The sequence below is a fragment of the Brachyhypopomus gauderio genome, chromosome 3 (genome assembly GCF_052324685.1).
Source record: "Brachyhypopomus gauderio isolate BG-103 chromosome 3, BGAUD_0.2, whole genome shotgun sequence".
In the NCBI taxonomy this organism is placed as follows: domain Eukaryota; kingdom Metazoa; phylum Chordata; class Actinopteri; order Gymnotiformes; family Hypopomidae; genus Brachyhypopomus; species Brachyhypopomus gauderio.
This window is the reverse complement of record NC_135213.1, coordinates 10,251,447-10,274,034: the sequence shown is the minus strand read 5'-3', so window position 1 is coordinate 10,274,034 and position 22,588 is coordinate 10,251,447. Positions and strand designations below refer to the sequence as shown.

Here is a 22,588-nt window from a genome sequence, read left to right as displayed (position 1 = left end):
TTGTATGTTAGTACAAAATCAAAGCAGAGCAAGCAGACTGATTAACATGTCTTTATTGATTTGTACGTTCAATGCAAAACCAATGAGAATATGCTGAATATTTCTATCCACGACAAAACATGCACAGAACTCCTAAGGGATTCCCTTTTCTCATTGCCTTATTGCAGTCTGTACAGCAGTGACCAGAGTCTTAACAGCAGCAACTCCCAATCTTTAGATGAAAAAGCTTCAGACGGCATTCCAGCTATTCTAAATTGCGTTCCAGAATAGTATAAGGCAAACTTAGAAGAGCAAGACAGCAATAATGGATCAATCAACAACAGAGAGCCTAGCTGTGCTGTTCTGTTGTGCAGCCCTTGTATCACAAAGTATGTGGGGGTGTTATATTTTCCCTTTAATGGGGTGGGGGGGCAACTAGAAGCCTGAGAAGTGAATGCATAACGTGGCAATGTTTGCGATGAGGGCTGGACTCCTGTTTGTTGAAGTGAGATGTCAAACAATTCCTAACGTTTCCTCTAGATTCTGTACCAGAAACACGTTTGCATTTGTCAGTACATGGTTTCCCCTTTACAAAATGCTTACCTGAGATAAATATTACAATAACAAAAGGTACTATTTGTTACAATCATTAAAAAAATGAACTTGACTAAAGCTACATCTTTTTCTAAGGGTGGTGTTACTGAAAGACCTGCAGTTGTATGTACAGCTCCATCATCTGTGATTGCCTTCAGCAGCTTAGGGGTTTCACTCCTCCTGCTATGTCGGCTGATGCAGGACCAGATGATGGTCCTACCTCACTATTGTTGTACGACCCTACCACATGGGCGGAGTTTAGAGAACTCAGGCCATGCCTGAAGTGTTCTAGATCTTAGACCAAGTCCTGCCCCCTCGGTTGACTCCATTTTCAAGATCCTTTCTGGTAACATTCTTTTTCACATCAGATTCTATCTGCACAAGAAAAGACAAAAGGACGAAGGTTGAGCAAAGTTAATACTACTTGGCTATTGCCTACGGTCTTAAAATGGCCTCCCTCATGTTATGACAGAATTTCAAAAGCAGCTTGGAGAGGAACCACGAGAAAAAGCCAGAAGAATACACAAGAGGGAAGAAAGGTGATGCGGCACACAGCCAGGAACAGGAAACGGGTCATGTGATCCCAGCCTATTTGTATCTACTGAAACACTGATTCAAGACAAAGCAGCAGAGAGGATGAAGGTGCAGATGGCTGTTCTCCCCTCATAATATACCATGGGAGGTGGTTAGACGTCTTCCGATGTACACCCTGAAGGGAAGACACGAGAGGACGAAAATGAGGAAAAACAAGTGACATTTGCATGGTTACAGCTAACTCTTCGCTGATGTCACATTCTCATGGTAGATGCTACAGTGCTTCATTGATTTATTCATGAAGGTTTTTGAATTATGAATGTACATCGTAAATCATTTAAGGCAATCAGGACTGGTATGTGCTGTACGCTTCAGTAGGGAATATGGTGAGCTATAAAAAGGACTGGTCTGCATTTTATAGCATTTTCTTAATATGGCTTTCAAGCTTACCATGAATAGGTTGTATATCTCAAGCTACTCACTGACATGTGTTGCAATAGCTTACTTTTAGAGCTGCATATTGGACAGTTTGAGGCCATGGTTCACTTTGTCAAATTCAATCATGCAGCAGTTCTGTTTATCTATAATGAAAACCATAAATCCCATAATTTAACAATAAGGTGAAGGGTGTTTCAACATTAACGGGCTGAATGTTGAGCTCATACCATCAGCCATTATCAAAGGTTTAACCCGTATTATCAACAACAGTGGCAGAGACTGAGGGGATTAGTCATTCCTAGCTTCTAAAACATCTATGACACTACAAAATTACAAACGTAACGGCTAGGTGGGCGTAGCTGAATTCATGAACCACAGTGGCAGAATGACTCAAGAAGAGACCATCCACCCCCACGAGTTCACTACATAACAAAGAGCAGCATACATTTCCTCATGTTACATAGCTCATGTGTGGAGTCAGAATAGAGAAAATGTGAAAAAAGCTGGGGACAGTGTGAGCAGGCCGATTCAGTCAGAATACAAACCCTTGAGTGGCTCAGCCGTGAACTCCCCTGAGTTAGCCACACCCATCCAAACCTCATCTGTGAACTCCCCCGAGTTAGCCACACCCATCCAAACCTCAGCCGTGAACTCCCCCGAGTTAGTCATGCCCAGGCTAGCCTCTTCCTAGAGCTCACTGCTTTCGAACACCTGGGTAATTGGGCCTGGAAACAGCCGTAAATTTGAAGGCAGAGATCTCTTCCCTTGCCAGCTCCAAAATGCCCTGTCACGCCAAAAACAGAGCAGCATGCATTCCAGCACGTCCGCCCTGCCCAGACTGCACAGGCTTCAAAAATAGCACATCAAACCCTCTTTATGTAACATTATACTATACTGAGCCACACATAATGCTCCCACTGTTAAATGGTTCAGTAGGGACTAATGAATCGCAGCTTGTCGAGAAAAGAAACAATCAACTGAGTTAATTTTGGTCTTTTATTTATTTTGATGGATTAAATGTATGTACCATAGCCACACTGTATTAAAATTGCTGTTGTGATTTTGCAAGGTCCACCTTATCACTGATGTACATACATGTACATCATGTAAAAAAAACATTGAAATAATTTTAAATTATTTAAGAAGCTGGTCACCAGATATACCGGTAAAAGAATTACAGATAGAAATATGGTTCCCGCATATTCGCCATAGACATTTATCTGTGCTCTAGCTCAAATGTTCATATGGAAACATTTTTCTTTGTCATCAAACATTTGGGTGAGATTAAAATGTAATGCTTGTAGAAATTAACCTAGTAACTAAGACAATTATGGATATAAGGGCATGAATAACCATTTAAACACCACCACCCACACTATTACAACTATTACTACTACTACAACCACCACTACTACTCCTACCTCCACCACTACACCCAATACCTCCACTACTACCTCCACCACTACACCCAATACCTCCACCACTACTCCTACCTGCACCACTACACCTAATACCTCCACCACTACTCCTACCTCCACCACTACACCCAATACCTCCACCACTACACCCAATACCTCCACCACTACTCCTACCTGCACCACTACACCTAATACCTCCACCACTACTCCTACCTCCACCACTACACCCAATACCTCCACCACTACTCCTACCTCCACAGCTACACCTAATACCTCCACTACTACTACTACCTCCACAGCTACACCTAATACCTCCACCACTACTCCTACCTCCACAGCTACACCTAATACCTCCACTACTACTCCTACCTCCACCACTACACCTAATACCTCCACTACTACTACTACCTCCACAGCTACACCTAATACCTCCACCACTACTCCTACCTCCACAGCTACACCTAATACCTCCACTACTACCTCCACCACTACACCTAATACCTCCACTACTACCTCCACCACTACACCTAATACCTCCACCACTACTCCTACCTCCACAGCTACACCTAATACCTCCACTACTACTACTACCTCCACAGCTACACCTAATACCTTCACTACTACTACTACCTTCACTAAGTACTAAGTAACTGTTCCTATAGGACCTTAAAGCCAGGAACACTGAGGAACAGAAGTGTTGGGCTAACCTTGTTGCATTTTCACAGAGGTGACCATGTGTGTGTGTGTGTGTGTGTGTGTGGTAACCTGCACTTACCCAAGCCCCACAGCGAGGATGTGGGAGACCAGAAGAGATGGCAGGAAGACCTTGAGGAATTCGGTAGAGAATATTCCGCCTTTCTTCATCACACTAGTGTTGCGGATGCTCAGCGTGCTCGACCGCTTGGACTGCTTCAGTAAGAACTCTCTGGAAATAACCAAGGCCAGTTCATTAAAACCAGGACACTGCAAAGGGCACATCTATTCAGAAATGCCACATCTTCACCTTAATATTTAGATTTTATAATTAAAGGTCCCTTTTTTGTCTGAGTGAGTTGGCAACTCTTCTGGCATCACTGTTTTTTTTTCAGCTGTTTATCAATGCAGCCAATGAATTGTAGATAATAGATAACAGTTAGTTAAAGCTTCAAATATACTGTGTGTGTGTGTGTGTGTGTGTGTATATATATAGCATCCCAAATGCAAAATAATTTGACAGTCAAAGAAATGCAAATAAACACAAAATGCAGTCACTTGAGTATTTATAAAAAAAAAACATTTCATATTTTTGTTAATCAGCTGGGTTTTAAAAATATGCTTCTAACCATGGTACCTGCATCACATTCCCAAAGAGTTGTGACTTGGGTATTTTGGGACTAATATGTCACAAGTTGTAATAATACAGTGGTGTGAAACAGGTGAGGCAATAGTATTTAAGGAGCCTGCAAAAAAGGTCTAGTCCATCAGGAACCGGGATCAGCCAAGACAAATTTACCAACAGAATCATCAATTATCAGCATTCTGGGAACTGCACTGGTCAACCGCTCAACCAGTGAGCTGATTCAATGCTGTTTCTTTTTAGGTCTTTGATTACATATGGCCATTTGTTTATTTGAAGTAAGTGCACTGCAAACAAATCACAGATTTACTTAAGCAAACAGACAACACATACAATAACAAAGGCATCTGATGGGCTGGGGAGGACATAGTAGGAAAATGTTTATAAACAAACACACTTTCCTAAACACCCATGTCTGTATTCTGTGCTGCTGGTTATAAGTGAAGATTAAATCCAAACGCCATGGCTAGTTTATGTGTGAGATATAAACATCCTTCTCCTGTAGCTCCAGCCTCAGAAGGTGAACCATTGGCCCTCGAACTTGATGCAACCAGACAATCCACCAGTTCAATCAGTTCTGCGATCTGGAAGTGCACAGCGCAGTAAGACAGGTGCACGGGTACAGCTGCACTATCCATCGACTATGGACCATGTTTACACAGGTAGAAAACAAGCAGCTTGTGAAAACAAGCAGCTTTGGAAAGACTTGGAAGATCTGACAAAGTGCCTCCTCACACAAACACCACAGGTATGTTTACAAAACATCTCACCTTAATGTGGTGGTATTTGTTTTATGGCATGATGTGTGATATATGTATACATCCCCCCCCCCCCCCCCATTTTAAATTCAAATTTGGTTCATATGTGGCACTGCGTGTTCCTGAAATACCTTCCAAAGGGAACACATTTCGTTTGATGTAACGATGCCTGCTTGCTGTTCTGGATCATAATAACAATGTAAAAAGGGAGCAGGTGGGTGAACCATCATCATCATCATCATCACTGTGTGCAATATGTGGCACTGGATATTGTACAGCAAACTGTTCGTGACAGATTTTCTCATTCAAATGTGAACTGTAGTATGGATTCCACCTGGTTCTGAGCACAACTGCACATGTTGGAATGACTGGGTGGATTCTTCACCCTGGTCTGCTATGCATCCAAAGTGTAAGCTGACAATGTGAAGCATGTGTAAACCCAAATTTCTTATGCCTATGTATTAAAAGGTAAGAATGTATGAAATGTTTTACATTTTAATCTTGTTGGTCAAAAAAAGATTACAACATGCAAGAATACAAACAACCAGGAATCGAAATGAATGAATTTAATGTAGGATTCACTTAATACATGATCCCTTAAACTAGTATGAATTACATTTTATTCTATTTACAATACAATTCTAAAATATGGTAATAAATAGAGATCTAAAATAGAGAGCTTCAAGTGAACGTAGGCTGGTGTTTGGACTTGCCCATTGTTGATTTGGTTCCCATATGGCAGTCAAAAATCAGGCAGTCCTGATTAGGGAGATGGATGAGGAGAACCCTTGAAACATCTCGACCAGGCCAAACTGCCTCAGCGTTCCTCAAAGATATCTGTGAAGATAATCAAACCTATGAGCATCTTGTTAGTGCATTTAACTATATAGTTATAATGTGCTTTTATATAATGTAAAGCATATGACAGCAGTGGATGCTAATCTCTGAAATTATTGACATTACTGATACATTCTTGGGTCTGTATGCTCACCTTGAACATCTGCCTACAGAAGGTGGTCATCTGTGAAACACACCCTCCGTCTGGGCAGGAGCAGACGAGCGGTTGCTGCCCCAGCCCCGTCTCCGCACCGCCCTGACCGTCTTCACTTTGATGCCCGCTGTGAGTAACGTATGCTATTCTCCTCGTTCATATCGCACTTGGGCTCAGACTGGAAAGGCTGAACAGAAGACGTTTATCTCGCTCCAGACAACACAAGGAGACCAAGACCTTCTGACGTCATTGAACTGCGACAACATTAACAATGGTGGCGTAATTTTTTTCAAATATAAAGAGAGATCGAGAGTGTTTTTTTCATATCACTGTTTATATAGCGGATGCCAACGTTAATCTAATAAGGACACATCTGCTATGCATCTGTTATGGTTACCACGGTGGCATCAGGGAGACGTCAGTAATGCGTTTCACCATGGAAAGTGCACGTGCTAGACATGCCTGCAGCTCGGACCTGAAGCTGAGAACAGGTGGCATGTTCTTATGTTAAAATACAGCAATGCACAGCTAAAGGCCCTGCATAATGGACGAATGGTGGGGATTCTGAGTACTTAATATAGTGAGTTGGTGTCTTCATTGCCCAAATGCTTTACGTGTTATTAAACATCACCACAAGGTGATGTTACTCCATGATAACACTCTCCCAACGCTTTCAGAATGTGTTGCAGTCATCTGATTCGAAACTAGATGATTATTTTGAAGATATAAGAAAGGCTGAAAAGTCAATTGTTTTTGTTTTCATTAGCATTTTCAAGACTGTCTCAATGTTTTTGAACTGGGATCGAGTCCTTGTATTTTCACACACACACAAAACCATCTAAAATCACTTATCATTATTGCTAAAGCCTGTATCTGATTTACTTGGGTGGTATGTTTTCTGGCCGGCTGGACCAGTCCCATATCCAGTCAGCATTCTTCTTCATCAGATTGTCAACCTCTCGTCTTCTCTCCACGTAATCTTCATCTGACTGGAACCAGACAAGAACAACCTAGTTAACGTACCCATGCTTCCCCCATGACCATAAATCACCTTGTATTGATATCTTGCGATTTTTATACTCCAAGAACAGGAACAGCCATACTTTTTTGAATAATCAATACTAGTCCATAGAGATCAACCTCTGTCCTACTAGTGGGCTACACTGTCCAGATAAGAATTTTACTGTGGTTACTTGGTCTTGTGCTTAATCCTCAGCTGCATGGATGTTGTAACGCACTTTGTGAACCTTTACAGGGGTGGATAAGCCATGACGCCCAGTGACCACCAGCCTCATCACATCTCTGAATCTCTAAAACATACCTGTGAACTGTTCTTTTCTCCAGAGCTGGGGACTTCTGAGCCTTTGCACAAGAGTGAAGGAGTCTGCGATCTTGGAGGACTACACAGAAAAAAGAAGAAATCTATTTAATTTGCTAAAAAGTCTCACTACACTACTGCAAGTACGTATTGCCAGTGTCTGAAAATGTGCGTTAACGCATTTAAGTCAATAATGAGTCTTGGGTCTAGACCACCTTTACAAGCCATTGTCTTCATAAGAAGAACTTTTTGGATGAAACCGCTGATGAAATAAAGCATAAAATAATCATGGAGCCTGAGGCCGCATCAAAGCGGTCCAGGGCGAAGGTCAGCGACCCTTTGACATACTGTGACCTCGGGTATTTTCATGTGTGAGCATTTGGGGACTGCTGGTCCACAAGTGCACCGTTTGTGCAACTAGGCTGTTGATTGGGCGAAAGAGCCACACAGAGACACACCCACACTGTTTTGATTGCCTTGTTGACAGTGGAGATGCATTTTCATTTACCCGAGTTAGCGGCACAATGGTGAAGAACTGTCATTGCAAATAAGAGACAGTAATTCCATTTTTAATATGTCTGCCAAGATCGTGAGGTCCTGGATGCTGATCCAACTCAAAGATGTCCTTTGTAGGGTACAGACTGACCTGTCACACGGTAGACTTCCTCTGGAGCTGCTTCTGCCAGACTCGTGTTGGGCGTCCAGTAGCATCTTCTCCATGTCGCCGCTGGGGGCGGTGCTCGGGACCTGCTCATCCACACCCAATTTGGAAGCAGCTCCACCTGCATTATTGAAGTGTAGCTCCACCCAAGAGCCTTGGGTCCAAAGAACAAACATACTACAGCCAAAGTGTAGGCATGCTGGTGTTCAAGCTATAGATAGACCAATGTTTTCAGTTTATACATACAGTAAATATACATACACATTAAGAAAAACTAAAATTCATGCAGAATTGCAGTGTAACTGCACTGCAGTAAAGATGCACAGATAGATCTACATTAGACTGATGAAGAACCTTTAAAAATGGCTAGAAATGTCTCTACTACTACATCTACCTCTTTAACTACAATAACATGCAGTTACTCCATGGAGTCCACTAAAATAATCAGATTACCTAGATTATGAGGGTGGACTGCTCATTTTTACAGCACAAAATTGTCATTTGTGGCTTTGATTGCACAGCCGATGAAGGACCTCCATCCAAAATATCCAGTTATATATATATATATATATATATATATATATATATATATATATATATATATATATATATATAATTATTATTATTAGATACACACAAGCGTTCATTCCTGGAAGCATTAAATATCAAGTATGCAATGGGCTCTTATTAAATGTTGGTAAATGAGAGCATAGCTGTGTGCCCACCTATTACTAGATACAATTACACAGTTTACAACACTAACATGTCAAGACAAATTTAGTGTCACTGTGTCAGGATGACCAAAGCTCCCAGGATTGGCTGAGGATTACAGCAAACACACAGGCCAAGTGTGTTTTAGATAACAGTGCTGGTAGTGCTTTGTAAACAATGTTCTTTAAATAGGTCCTGATCACTTATTGTGTCCTCGGTAGCCTATAAGGTCGTGTGTTTATTCCTGCTGTCTTCCGCCTCCTGCTGCGTCACACACCCAAGCAGACTCGTGAACGGAGGGATGTTGTTGTCGCTCTTTAAAGGGTGTCGAGCCCAAATCAACAAAATACATGCAGTTTTTTTACAGTTTGATGGGCTCAGGTTGGCAAATGTAGAGAAGCAACCAACAGACACGGTGAAGCGCGTGTTATTTCGGACTGTTTAGTTACTGCGTCATGTGTGCAGCTCCGACGGCTGCAGTTTTAGGCGTGTTTGTATTTATACCGTGAGATTTAACTACGACTCTTTTTACACACCGTCGTGAGCAATATGTGGCTGTTCGGACTATTACGACATTTATTCCCCATATTAGAAGAACGAATAACCAATTCACACACAAAAACACTCAAATAAAACACTTCCAACTCGACCGAGTTCTTGAGAGAATGATAAATGTAATGAACGATAAATGTAAACGCGTCTCTACTGAGGCGCACACACACCTTGCAGGTTCTCCTCGGCGATAGTTTGTTGTTCTGTCGACATGTTGGAGACCTCGGTCCACCTCGGATGATGGATCACTGTTCTGATCAAACGCTCGGCCAGAATGCAGCCTCAGCGGTGTCGAAGCGAACTTGGACGGACCAGAGTGATTCTGCGAGACGCATGGGTTTAAATCCAGAATGAAATGGTTTTTAGAGGCGCTGCCAGCTCTTATAAAGACACGCATGAGGATTCATGTGACCCAGTACAGTATGAACACAACACTGTCCCCATGTCGTGACGCAATCGTGTTGCGGATTGGCCCAAACAAGGACCCGTCACGCTGGCCCAGAAGAACCCAGCGGGACAACACAAGCACGTTTGGGTCGCATGAGCTGAACTCGTTTATTTCTAACCTCCTTTTGGGCATTGGGAAAGGTAAACCGCAGCTGTATCTAGGTTAAGACGGGTTCAAGTTTCACTAAATAACTAAATATGAAAACAGTAAATCAGTGAACGTCTCTCAGCTTAGGGGGGAAATCTAGAATTAAAAACACTCCTTCAAATTTACATTTACATTTATGGCATTTAGCAGACGCTCTTATCCAGAGCGACTTACAAATGTGCTATGTAGTTGCTTGCTTCAAATGAGGCAAAGGACGGCTGCAGTTCACATTTAAAAACTTACCTCAAATTTTGTGTGGAAATATTGATGGGGAATTCAACTACTGTGATCTCTATGAGCTGTAATGGTATAAAATGGTTATTTTTCCCACAAAAATAGGATACACTGTAAAAAAAAAAAAGTGTAAAAAAACGGTAATTTTCTGGAAATGGGGGCGCCAGAAAATTACTGTAAAAAACAGATAAGTACTGTAAATTTAAAAACATACATAAACTGTAAAAAAACGGCAATTTTCTGGCGCCCCCGTTTCCAGAAAATTACCGTTTTTTTACAGTTTATGTAAAAAAACAGATAAGTACTGTAAATTTTAAAACATACATAAACTGTAAAAAAACGGTGATTATAACACTTAACATGCAACACTGTCATTTTAAAGGAAATATTCCTAAAATTGAATGTGGTCTTTACTCTAGTTCACATTCAATTATAACAATATTGCAGTGTGGTGTAGGAAGAAGAGGTAGCAAACAGATCCACCGCAGCACAAGGCTTTTTAAAATCAAACTGCCTCAACAACATAATCACGCCAGACCCCACGATCACGCAGAAGAGACTTAATTTAGACACAAAACATGAGAGAACGGCAATAACACGACAACACTACACAAACATGGCATAGAATAATTCACACAGTAAAACTACATAAATTGATGAAGGGGGACTTAAACCAAGTAATGCACATAATCAAGTACACAATTAATCAACACATGCATAGACATCACATTAACAGATAACGATACCGGAGTCGCAGAGACTCATGGGAAGTAGCGCCGTCCCCCATTGGACCGACGCTTCAATATAAAAATATATATAACATTAATAGTTAAAATGAGCCATAAACTCCGAACCGTCAGAACACACATTTCAACGCTACGGTTATAGTTAAACTATGATCGGACAGGAATGCCAGACACATGTTCTAGCGCTATATGAACCGATAAGAATATATTACGCCAGTGGTTCCCAAAGTGGGGGGCGCGCCCCCTAGGTGGGGCGCGGAGCTATTGCAGGGGGGGCGCGGAGCTTGAAAGTAAAACGTGCACATGTGTCAATATTAGGGATGCACCGATTCCGATATTAATATCTGAAAAAATTCTAGATCGGGTATCAGTGACAATGTGACCGATCCATTAAAACAGATCTATTCAGTCTAATTCTATGCTTGTAACGCTTTTCGGAGTTACACTCCGACACGGACAGAAAACTTGGACAGTTAACAGGCGAGTGAAACACGAAGCACACAGAGAAGAGGTGAATCACTCACTCGTACTCGCGCTGGTGCTATTCCACTTAGTCCGTTTATGTGCTGGTTAACCAAAATAAACCTGGGCTCCATCATTACTTGACTGTTCATACATGAACTGGTGAGTTGTCCAAAGCTCATTGAATGCGTTACTTACAGAAATAAAATAAAGATAAAATAAAGAGCAGTGGTTTTCTACGGCAGAAAGCTAAATAACAACAATATTCCATACGCGCGCTCAACTCGCTCCCTTAAAGAGACAGTACACATATTTCTGGCCGTTACATGCTTTGTGCTCTGCGTGATGTCAACGCTAGCAAACTAGCCGCATAGGTATTGCTGTTTCTCTTATTTCATCTCCTTATTTATTTTAAATGATATTTAGAATTCTTGAACCATTTCAAAGGTTTCTTGCAGTTTATTTTTTTCATGTTTGACCAAAGTTGTGAACCTATTGTTTTTGTAAGTTTCAGGTTCTTTGGTATTATTTATTTTACATTCAATGTTATATTCATAATTGCCCTGACTGAACAAATGCAAGTTGTGCTGTTTTTACATGTTTTTATGTGTGTTTAAGTGTGCTATACTGGTGCAGAGTTTTCAATAAACTTGTAATTCAGTATGTCTGTGTTTAAAAAAAAAATGTTTTAAGTCGATTCAGCACTGTTTTATCAGATCGGTATCGGATCAGTATCGGCCGATACCAAGCCTCAGATAGATATGAATGGGTATCGGAAGTGAAAAACGTGAATCGGTGCATCCCTAGTCATTAGGGGGGGGGGGGGGGGCGCAAAAATATTCTCATCTACTAAAGGGGGGCACGGCAGAAAAAGTTTGGGAACCACTGTATTACGCGTTAACTAAATAAGTTACATGCACTGAAAGCTGACGTTGCAAATACTCATTTGAAGAAACACTGATTTCAAAACTCATGCATTTGGGCTGCAGCGGGGTGATAACGAAAGGTTCTTCAAACAATATGCACAACCAGAACAACTCTTCATGCACACTGTGCAGTGGTCCGATTCAAACAGGCCCCACCCCTACCAATCATAAACTTAACATATTCAGTTATCTTTACTTAACATGATCATTGCAATGCCTATTTCAGCTCAATAATGATAACAACTAGTTTTATTTAGTAATGGCAATATTTTTTATGAAACATGAAATAATAATTAATGATTACTAAAATAATTTATTAAAACCTAATCCGGGTTTACAGTGTAGATACAGTGATACAGATACAGTGCATATTTAATAGTGGATTGAAAATGAGATGGATCTGGAACGCCTTAACTCTTTATGTATGTTATAAATATAAAAATAAATCACAGTCAAGAACATTTTACTTTTTACTCACTTTTATAACATGAAAATCACATATTTAACATGTCAAAACTTAAATTAAAACATGCATCAATGTTGTCTTGTAATATTTCCTTGAAATTAATTCCAGAAGATTCTATTACTTTGTCTCATTAAGATAAATCAATATTACTTTCCTTTTACAGTTTGTTTAGTTAAAATTATTATCTAAGAATTGTTAAAAAACAGATTTATAATGTATTTAATTTATACAGATTTTTCTTGTTAAATCACATGACATTTTTAAATAAACAGTTTGTTCTGGTAATTGTAATACACTTTCCCTGTCATTTTAAAATACAGGAAAAAACTGTAAAATTTATTGGGAAAAACCTGTAAAAAAACTGTTTTTTTTTACAGTGTAGGATATCCATGCCGACTGTTGGCTCGCCTGGACCCACTGACAGCTGATTTTAACGGTGACATGTTTGCATTTACTGAAAACCCAGAGAGCAGAGAACGTGTATTTTGTTAAATCCAAGAGTTCAAAACCGTCCTATAAACAGGCCAAAGTCAGGAAACGGGTGACCAAAATGCACACAGGCGAGCTCGGGTGGCGAGCAGAACCACGTGGCAGGGAAGAGCCAGAAACTGAAGGTAAAACCCAAACACGCGCGGCATGGAGACACATGTAACCCATTTAATATAACATTATATATATATATATATATATATATATATTTATATTTATATATTTAAACTTTAGACTTATATATTTAATAAGTCTTCCGGTATGAGTTCTGCTGTTCATTGAAGACTCGTTGTTACGGCGTTAAGCCTCTCATCAGCACCAGAATCAAGAGGCCAGAGTAGATAGGCGATACCCAAGTGGGGCAGGTGTCTTGGCGACATAAACGGTATCTTCAGTTCTCAAGGCAGCCGCAGCAGACGTGCTTCAATACTGATTTAAATTTCCAGAGCAGCTTCCGGAAGTGGCTTATTGATTTAATAATACTAAATCTTTAGCTTGAGAACTAGCTAAAGGATATTATAACATAAATTATATATGTTTCACCCCCTATAGAAATGATGGCATACCAGTAAAGATTGTAGGTATGGGTTGTTCAGATTTAAATACAGAAGCAGATTCTGGCCTCACTCTTTACTATGGCTTAAGGATCCTGTTTTATATAATACGTATTATTATTGTTGTTGTCATTAAAATAATTCCTGAACTGAAAATATCACAGCGTGCTGCCATCCGTATGGAAGTTTACAATGAATAACTGGTGGATCTCATTGATTCAATCGTTTATGTATGTATATATTTCAGATGCAGTTGCAGGTCTGTGGTCAGCAGGTGGCGAAAAGAACTGTGAGCTTTTCTTCACAACACACTGTCAGCACTAGGAGACAAGAGGAGCCAAGCTCACAGCACAGCGTATCCCAGATCTGCATTATACTGCCAAGCTCCTGGGTGCGTGTGCATGCATGCGCTGCGACGTGCGTCTCCACCCCCTCCCTCCCCCCACCCCCACCCTCGGGCTGCCTGTTTCGTCCCTCCATCAGGGCTGGGGGTGTGTTCGTGGTAAGTGCCCAACCCTACTCCTTCTCCTTTTCCCTCTCGTTCCCTTTCTCACTCTCTTGCACTCTCTCATCTTAAAAAAAAATACACCCATCCAAAAATGCTACTCCTGGAAATCCTTCCTTTTCTGCTCTCCTCCCTCCCCCTGCTGATGAATCACTCCAGGCATTTTCTGTGCTGAAGCTGGAGCCAGCCCTGTGCCCTCTCTCTCTCTCTCTCTCTCTCTCTCTCTCTCTCACACACATGCAGCCCCCTTCTCTCTGTCCGTTATACCGTTCTGGAGCGGCGGAGATGAGACGCGGACGGAGAGCTTGCTGAATCGTCTACGCGCGACGCTGGGAATGACAGCACATCCGTTCTCGTTTCAGAGCGTGTGCCGCCGCTCACGCGGTATGACGGAGAATCCGGCTGCTTCCCGGCCGCAGCACGCAGACTGAAAACACCACGCAACCTGGATCATGCCTATAAGGTCGGTTTCGTCCCTCTTTCCCTGTGGATATCTAACCAGATCCATCCTTCACACGCAGGGCTGCTATTGCTCTGCCTCTTGCTGCAGAGAGCAGATGGGTTTGATGGCGTGTGTTGTGGAGGCTGAGATTAGCGCGTTTGCAGTCTCCAACAGGGCCTGCTCGCTCGGCTGTCTGTGAGTGAGTTCTCAGTGAGAGCTGCAGCTTGCTGCCACAAAAGGAAATACTTCAGGAAATCGTTTAGCTGGTAAAGTCTGGCAAATACAGTTTATACTGACATTGTTCATAAGCTGCCATATTTTTCCATTTGCCTATTTTTAGACTTCATGGAAAGCCATTGTGTTGCAGGGTACCAAATCTCTCCAGCATGTCTGTGGTCTTCCTGTCTGTTTCTGATGGAGGAAAACAATTAAGTATCTTAAGGTCTTCTTTCTGCTTTTATCATGTGTTGGCTTGAGGAAATCAGAAGTGGTGGTGAAGATGATTCTCTACAAGTTCAGTCTCCAAATGTAAATGGTGGGAATAAGTTGCTTTTTTGGCCAGTAGGGTTGCAAATGTCCTATAGAAAAGTTAATCTCCTAAAACACGGTTGACTTTAGATGTGCAGGTGAGCAGTGCTCAGAAACGGCGCGCATCTATAAACTGTGAAACAACATAAAGAGATGGATAGATAGTAGCTGGTTTCACATGTACTTTGCCTCTTTTGTCATCTGACTAAAAAGTTATTTTAAAGAGAAACTAACATTTTTAGTCTCTCCTAAAGAGTAACATTTAAAGAACTTAACATTTTTTAGAAAGTAATTTATACAAGAATATGTAAATTGACTGTAGATATTTTTACCTTTATTCTTTTGACTGGCTACTATGTGTGTAATCTGATTTCTTTGTGTCTTCAATAGGCCTAATACACATGTTTCTTCTTCATAATCAATGAGTCTGAATGGTGGATACACTCATGTAATCAATAACTAGACCTCAGGTGCTGAAGACGTTTAATTGATCAACCATGACTAACGTCTCATGTTTACAGTGGTCTTTCACTGCTATTACAGTGTTGCTTGAATTATGAGTCCTAAATGGGGCAATGTACAGTTCCCATGGATATTTCAGCTATGTCTCTAAAGTGAAAATAAGCTGAGTCACAGTGCTTACGTGTAATTAAAGGGTTAATGTAGTCTCATGGGCATTTTCTCCCTTGCTGATTAAATCTCGTCCTAGAACAAATGTTAAGTGGGGGTTTCCCTGTCTCAGAGAGACAGCTGTCATGGATGCTGTGTCTTGCTCCGGTACTGAGTAGTGCCGGTGGAGAACCTTTAGCTATTATTAAATCTGCCTGCAGGAGGAAGTGTAGGTCGTTCTGCTTAACTGGCCTGCTTTTCTCTTTGCTAAGAAGTTTGGGTATTTGCTAGGAGGTTAATAAGCCATGACTCTGGATAAGTGGTGTTCAGCTATGACCCAAGTCCAAAGGTGTCCCTAGATTTGACCATCACCCATTGTTAATTGAAGAGTTAATGTAACATATTGTGTACTTTATCACACCTATGGTTTCCTAGGTTTTGTGAAAACAGAGTATTTAAAGTCTCTGAGACCCAGACCACTTGAACTGGTATTTGAATCCCTCCTGCACTTCTGAATACCTCTGTTCTTGATTCTTGGAAGTAATGGGGTACTTGGAGTCCTAATAGACAGCTGTGTGTAATGCCAGGAGGAATTGACCATTCATCTTAGCCAATGATCCTCAAAATGTATCCAACTGGGCGGAGCAGAAATGATGCCTGCCTTTTGGAGACAGGAGTGAATGCCACCTCTGGCTGTCTAACTGCATTATCTTCTCGCTTAAAAAATATGATCATAGAAATAAAGCCCAGGTGAACCTAATAATAATAATAAGTATAATGCTTTACTGAACTGGATTATTGTACTAATTGTGAGGTCACAGGAAAGATGACTGAACTCCTGTGTGCTTATTATGTCTGAATAGCAGCACTGGTAACAAACTGTAGTGTGACTTTGTATGTGCCACAGCATTTGTTCTGTTCCTACTGACAAAGCATTTCAGCAGCTCCTACAGCAAACGCCCATCCCCAAAGGTGCCCTTTAGCAGTGAACACCAGACACACTGTAACATCAGCACACTGTAACACTGCATGGAGGCACAGCTGTTCAATCCCATAAGGAACCTAAGGGAATCCTGACACGGGCAGAGTTGTGTGGTTCTAACACATCCTCTCCTGGGCTGTCCTCAGCTCCAGTGCTGTTTTAGCTGAGCTTCCATAAAGCACTTGTAGTACCCCGGTTACTTTGCCTGTGGTCTAGATGTGAAACGGCTTTGGTTTAATAATAAACTGGGAAAACAGACAATCTATGAGTCAGTAGTCATGTCTCATATTCCAGACGCCTTCCCGTGCTCCGAATGTGTGCCAGGCTGATGTGAGCTTGAAGCAAAGAGGCAGAAATGTTGTACAGACCAGGCAGTGAGGAAAGACTGTGTCACGGGTGCAGCTGATGGTAATGGGAAAGAAGATACTTTAATATGTTTACTGATAAATGCACACTAATGATGCATATGGAAGAGATGGTCTCTCTCGGGTGATTTAGAACATGAATAAAGTTGTTTTCAAAGTAATGTGTCCAAGTGTCTCCATCTGCTACCTTGTTTGGTACTCTATAAACAGTACTGTAAACAAAATATCATGCCTCCTGTTACAGGATGCATTACAAACTGAATTTTGGCCTTTAATAAAATTGCGAAGCAGTCTGGGAGGTGATGAGCTGTTGTTATGTAGCAAATTTTTTCAGTGGTACTGTTTTGAGTGACATCTGGTGCTTTCTTTTGACGTGCTTGTCAGTTGCTCTGGTAAATGTATGTACATCTTTGCTGTTGGCAGTATATAAAGTCACGTTTGGAGAAGCCGCAACTCTGGGAACCCGTGAAGACGAAATGAGTGTCAACTAGTTCAGAGTGGTCCAAAAAAAGAAAAACTCACCAAGTACATGCTTAAAGCGACAAGAGTCTGTGGTGTGTCGCAGGTGTTTCACAGGTGTGTCAGTGCACGTTTGCATGTGTCAGTAAAATATAGGGATGAAGAATTTTATTGTTTTGCAGTAACTGTTACAGCCTTTCAAAGGTTTTACTATTCAAAAACTGCTATATTTGTGACACCAGAAGGGCTCGTGACAGGTTTTGTGAAAACGACAACGTTGGCTATTTCTAGTTGACATTGTGCATTAAACTTTTAAAAAATTATATCGATAATGATTCTGATCATTTTTTAAAATTAATTAACCAATTTCTGTTATAGTTGCTGGGGATGGGGGTTACTATTCCAAGTGAGGTGGCCATTGATGTAGATTGTAATGTTATGTACTAGTGTGTCCATTCACTGTTTTTAAAATGCAACTCACATTTTGAATAAAAACCTCTTCATATGCAGTCAGGGGTCTGAAGGAGAAGTCACACTTCTTACACCCACTAAATCACAGCTAACGGAGACGGGTGCAGTGCTGTGCCTCATGGGCTGCAGACTTGGCTAAATGTGTCTTTGGTGGGGTTGAAATGCAGACGTACAAAACATACAGTATGGCTGTGAATTTGAGAATTTTACATTTGTCACTAACATGATCTAGGCAGGTGTGTGAACAGTTTCAGGATGACAAATAGACTTGTATGATATTAATGTATGGTCTGTAAATACTGAATATAATTATTCAGATTTTTGTATTACTAGATTTTGGCATTATTAAATGCCTACATCTAACCTGCCTTTATTGACTTAAATGCACACGCATGTCTTGGTCCTCTCTGCCAGACAAAGTCATTTGAATTTGGCACAGATGCAAAAAAAACCCTCCTTTACCACTTAATTTTCACATTTGTTCTCACACACACTGTTTACAAGGGAAATTATTTGGTTTTCAACCAGTAAGAGTTCTACAAACGGATCGAAACATTTTTGCTTTCTTTGCCAGTTCTCGAAGATGTTCCTAGAAGACGGAGCACATTCGTCAGTTACTGTAACCTACCAGTAAGACAGTTTCGGAAATATTTTCACAAGAACTGCCGCTCTCGCCATGCAGAACCCGTCCTCTCAGAAACTCTGGATGAATTTGAAGTCTTCTGGAGTCAGAAAGTTCACCGTCCAAAGTGCAAAGTGCAACCCCACCAAAGTGCTATTTTTGGAGAAATTGGAGGTGAAAGTCCATCAGAGATCTTGCTCAAATGCAGCAATGGCCGAGCAACAAGCTGAAGATGTGTACAGTGGTGATGCTGAAAGAACGATCTTGATATTTATTGAAGACAGTGTCGGAGCATGCAGTATTATCTGAAATCCTTACAAATCATTAAATTGTCTGTGTGCATAAATGTACATACATTACAGTAATTTTTTTATCCAGCTTTTTAAAAACCTTGTGTCTGCAGGTGGGTGGGAAGATGTAGCTGAACACTGAGTAAAAGAAAACTGATTGTTCGCAAGCTCAGGTCATCCCTGGAAAGGGTGTGGCCTGTGGAGCACCACCCACCATGTCCAAGAAGGCACCAAGTGGGCGGGGCAAAGGGGAGCGGCCTGATGCCATGGCAGCCCTGCAGGCAGCCAATGAGGAGCTGAGGGCCAAGCTCACGGACATTCAAATCGAACTGCAGCAGGAGAAGAACAAGGTAAACAAAACGATCTTCACCTTGCACAGACATTGTGTTGGTGCTATTAACTGCCCCAGTTACATTGATGTACACTGTGGCAATCTCTTAAGTGTTTTAATTAATTCCTACATCCAAAGTATTTATTTCCCTCTGACCAATAATATAATAATTAAAAACAAAAGAAGAATCAATCAACAGGACAAACCTTTAGAACATCAGAGAGGCTTCACCCATCTGTTCTCCTCTTCTTCACTGTGGGGTTATAGCTGGATGGTTAATGCTGTGCTTCTGTGCTGTTTGACTGGCATATGAGCTCTTTGAAACGTCCTTAGATCAGAGTGAAAAGCCTGTGAATTTAACTGATGACTTCACTATAGCCTCGTTCAAATTCAGAGAAGTTTCTGATTGACAGGTGTATAGAGGTTTTTCTCATCCTGTTCAATTATAGCTGTTTTTTTATTGGATGTGTGGGGGGGTTGCCTTAGTGACGAGGAAGGGGCTATGAAGCCCCAGGAGTGCTGAGACTGTTCCAAGTGTTTCCGAGTGACTGGCAGAATTGGAGTAAGACGCTGTTTAAGTGCTAACTGTGATATGTGACTCAAGAGAGGTCCCTCTTTGTTGAGCTGTCACTAGCATACAAAAGATCAACTTAGCCCGTGTTGGTGGAAAATAAAATCTCTTCAATACTCAATTTTTTCAAAAGAATATAAGAAACAAAAGCAGTGAGTAGACAGTTATGTTATGTGTTTTAGCATTACAGTGATATTTACAGACAGCAGCTCACCTCTACAGTGTGATGTATCTGACACGATGGTGTGGGATACTGCAGACAGATACTGCAAATTTAATATTTCTATCTGTATTGGACACATCCATTAAACATACACGGATCTGGTGGAAAAAGTAATTTAACCCTTATGCTAATAGCTTCAACAAAAGCTAATTGGAGTCAGGAGTTAGCGAACCCGGAGACCAATCAATGAAGCGTAGAGCTACTTTGGAGTGACATGTAGAGCTATTTTGACTTATATAAGACACTCAAATGTTTTGAGTCTGCATCTGCTGATATGAACCATGTCTCACAAAAACAGATCTCTGAAGACCTGCAATCAAGAATTGTTGATTTGCATAAAACTGGATAGAATAATGTCCAAAGTAAATTACAAAATAATCTCCAAGACACTAAGTATTAACCAGTACACAGTTAGACAAATTGGCTACAAATGGAAACGATTTAATACTGTGGCTACTCTCCCTAGACGTGGGCGCCCTTCCAATTTGACTCCAAAGGCACAGCACAGAATGCTCAGAGAGGTGAAAGAGCCCTAGACTAACAGCTAAAGGCTTGAGGGCATCATTGAAACTGGTTAACATCTCTGTTCATGAGTCTACCATACGCAAATCATTGAACAGACATGGTATCCAAGGCAGCACACCATGGAGGAAGCCACTGCTTTCTCACAAAAACATCACCGTATGCCAAACCTTGGCACTCCACAACACTACTGGGAAATGATTTGTTAACTGATGAAACCAAGGTTGAATTATTCGGGAAGAACACGTAGCACTATGTAGGGCGTAAAAAGGGCACTGCATACCAACATTAAAACATCACACCAATGGTTCAATACAGTGGTGGGAGCATCAGGTTTGAGGCTGCTTTGGTGCTTTGTGGAAAATGAATTCTCAAGTTTATCACGGTATCCTACAGAAAAAGCTCAGTTGAAGCTCAGGTGAAATTGGGTGATGCAGGACAATGACTCTAAACATCGAAGTAAATCTACTACAGAATAGCTTGAAAAAACAAAAGTTCTGCCTTTTACAGTGACCCAGTCAGAGTGCAGACCTGAATCCAATAGATGCTGTGGAATGATCTCAAGAGAGTTGTTCATACCAGACATCCTAAGAATATGGCTGAGCTGAAGCAGTTCTGTATGAAAGAACGGTCTAAATTTCCTCGTGAATGTTGTGCAGGTCTAATCAGCATCTGCTGGAAGTGCTTGTTGGAGGTTATTAAATCCAAGTGTTCTCTTACTTTGTCCAGTGCTGTGAATGCTGGAATGTGGCCAATAAAGACATTAAATGTTATTGTTTGTGTGTTAATACAGAAAACTGGGTAAAATAGTTCAGGTGCTTTTTGTTGCCACTGTAGGTTGTAATATCATATACACTTATGTTAAGAAAAGTGTGGTTTTACAGTGGATCATTTGAGTTTGTCTGCTGCCATGAAACTATACTTCATTTCTTCTGCTGTCTCCCCTGTGATATAAAGTGCTTTATGGCCCACCAGTATAAAAACAGAATGTTGTAGTTACAGTAGGGAAAATATGTGAACAGGATAAAAATGTGTGCGCGCGCGCGTGTGTGTGCGCGTGTGTGTGCGCCTGCATGGAGGCAACAACCTTTTATTAATGTGTATGAGTACATGCTTGTCTAAGCATGCATAAACAATCAGGATCAATAGGAGCAGCTCAAGGTTGGCGACTAAGTTAAGCATAAATAAACACGAGAAAAGTCTTAATTAATGACAGCCAGCATGGCCCATCGGCTACATGCTACTGGCATGTCATCCAAGCTCAAACAAAGCCCCAGTGTAACAGGCCCCCATTACACAGAGACACAGTGAACACGCATTCATTTGTAGTCACTGGATGCACGGACACTGTAGTCCTGTTTGGTTCACTGTATCTCTGTGAGCCTCAATTGGATTAAGTCATTTCCACCTGACATACTGCTTCACCCCCACAAGGTCTCCTTGTCATCTTTACTTACAGACCCCTGAAGCTTTCTTGCAGTCTCCTTGATGCAGGTTATGGGATGTAGCGAAAAGGATGTTTTTATGTGGAATAACTCCCTTCAATCGCAGAGTCTGCCTGCGATTGTTGGCTTTTATCCTGAAGAAGTGACACCTGCGTAGGTCACAGGGATGCAGCAAGCATGAGCCCAGATCATGGAGCGTGAGTGGTCGCACGAGAGCCGCTCTGCTGCTGGTCTCGTCGGACTCTGTCTCCAGGGCAGGTTGCACGTTTCCTATTGCAGGATATACACGGAGCCAATGGGGAGGGTGATGATGTCGCTAATCTGCAGTGTTGTTTCTGTGCTGAATAGACATCATACCATATGTCATCACTTCAGGTGTCCACGGTTGTTTATTCACCATTGAGCACTTCTGCGCCATGTACCAGTTACGCTAGCCAGATATAGCACTCCTGTATATAGAG

General features: G+C 41.3%; 2 protein-coding genes across 18 annotated transcripts in view; one reads left to right on the top strand and one right to left on the bottom strand.

Moving 5' to 3' along the window:
- Positions 1-35: 35 nt before the first annotated feature.
- On the bottom strand, positions 36-9,744 carry bnip3 (BCL2 interacting protein 3). Of its 2 annotated transcripts, XM_076999431.1 has the most exons (7): positions 9,461-9,742; positions 8,013-8,181; positions 7,370-7,448; positions 6,931-7,037; positions 3,739-3,888; positions 1,248-1,282; positions 36-948 (listed from the first exon to the last, which is right to left on the bottom strand). In XM_076999431.1, exons 1-7 carry the CDS (start codon positions 9,501-9,503, stop codon positions 938-940), a joined length of 594 nt encoding a protein of 197 aa, XP_076855546.1. In that variant the 5' UTR covers positions 9,504-9,742; the 3' UTR covers positions 36-937. The 2 variants fall into 2 exon arrangements, with proteins under 2 accessions (XP_076855546.1, XP_076855547.1); XM_076999432.1 differs by having other exon boundaries at positions 36-1,282; positions 8,013-8,238; positions 9,461-9,744.
- An 8-nt stretch (positions 9,745-9,752) lies between these two features.
- The window catches only part of jakmip3 (Janus kinase and microtubule interacting protein 3), a 43,379-nt gene continuing 30,543 nt past the window's right edge, over positions 9,753-22,588 (top strand). For 9 of the 16 annotated variants that reach the window (XM_076999423.1, XM_076999422.1, XM_076999417.1 and 6 more), the window contains exons 1-2: positions 14,288-14,730; positions 19,149-19,385. In XM_076999423.1, coding sequence (XP_076855538.1) covers positions 19,251-19,385 — 135 coding nt within the window. In that variant the 5' untranslated portion in view covers positions 14,288-14,730; positions 19,149-19,250. Of the gene's footprint in view, positions 9,879-13,096; positions 13,334-14,009; positions 14,265-14,286; positions 14,731-18,697; positions 18,920-19,148; positions 19,386-22,588 lie in introns of those variants that run through there. The other 7 variants (XM_076999421.1, XM_076999416.1, XM_076999420.1 and 4 more) reach the window with 4 other exon arrangements.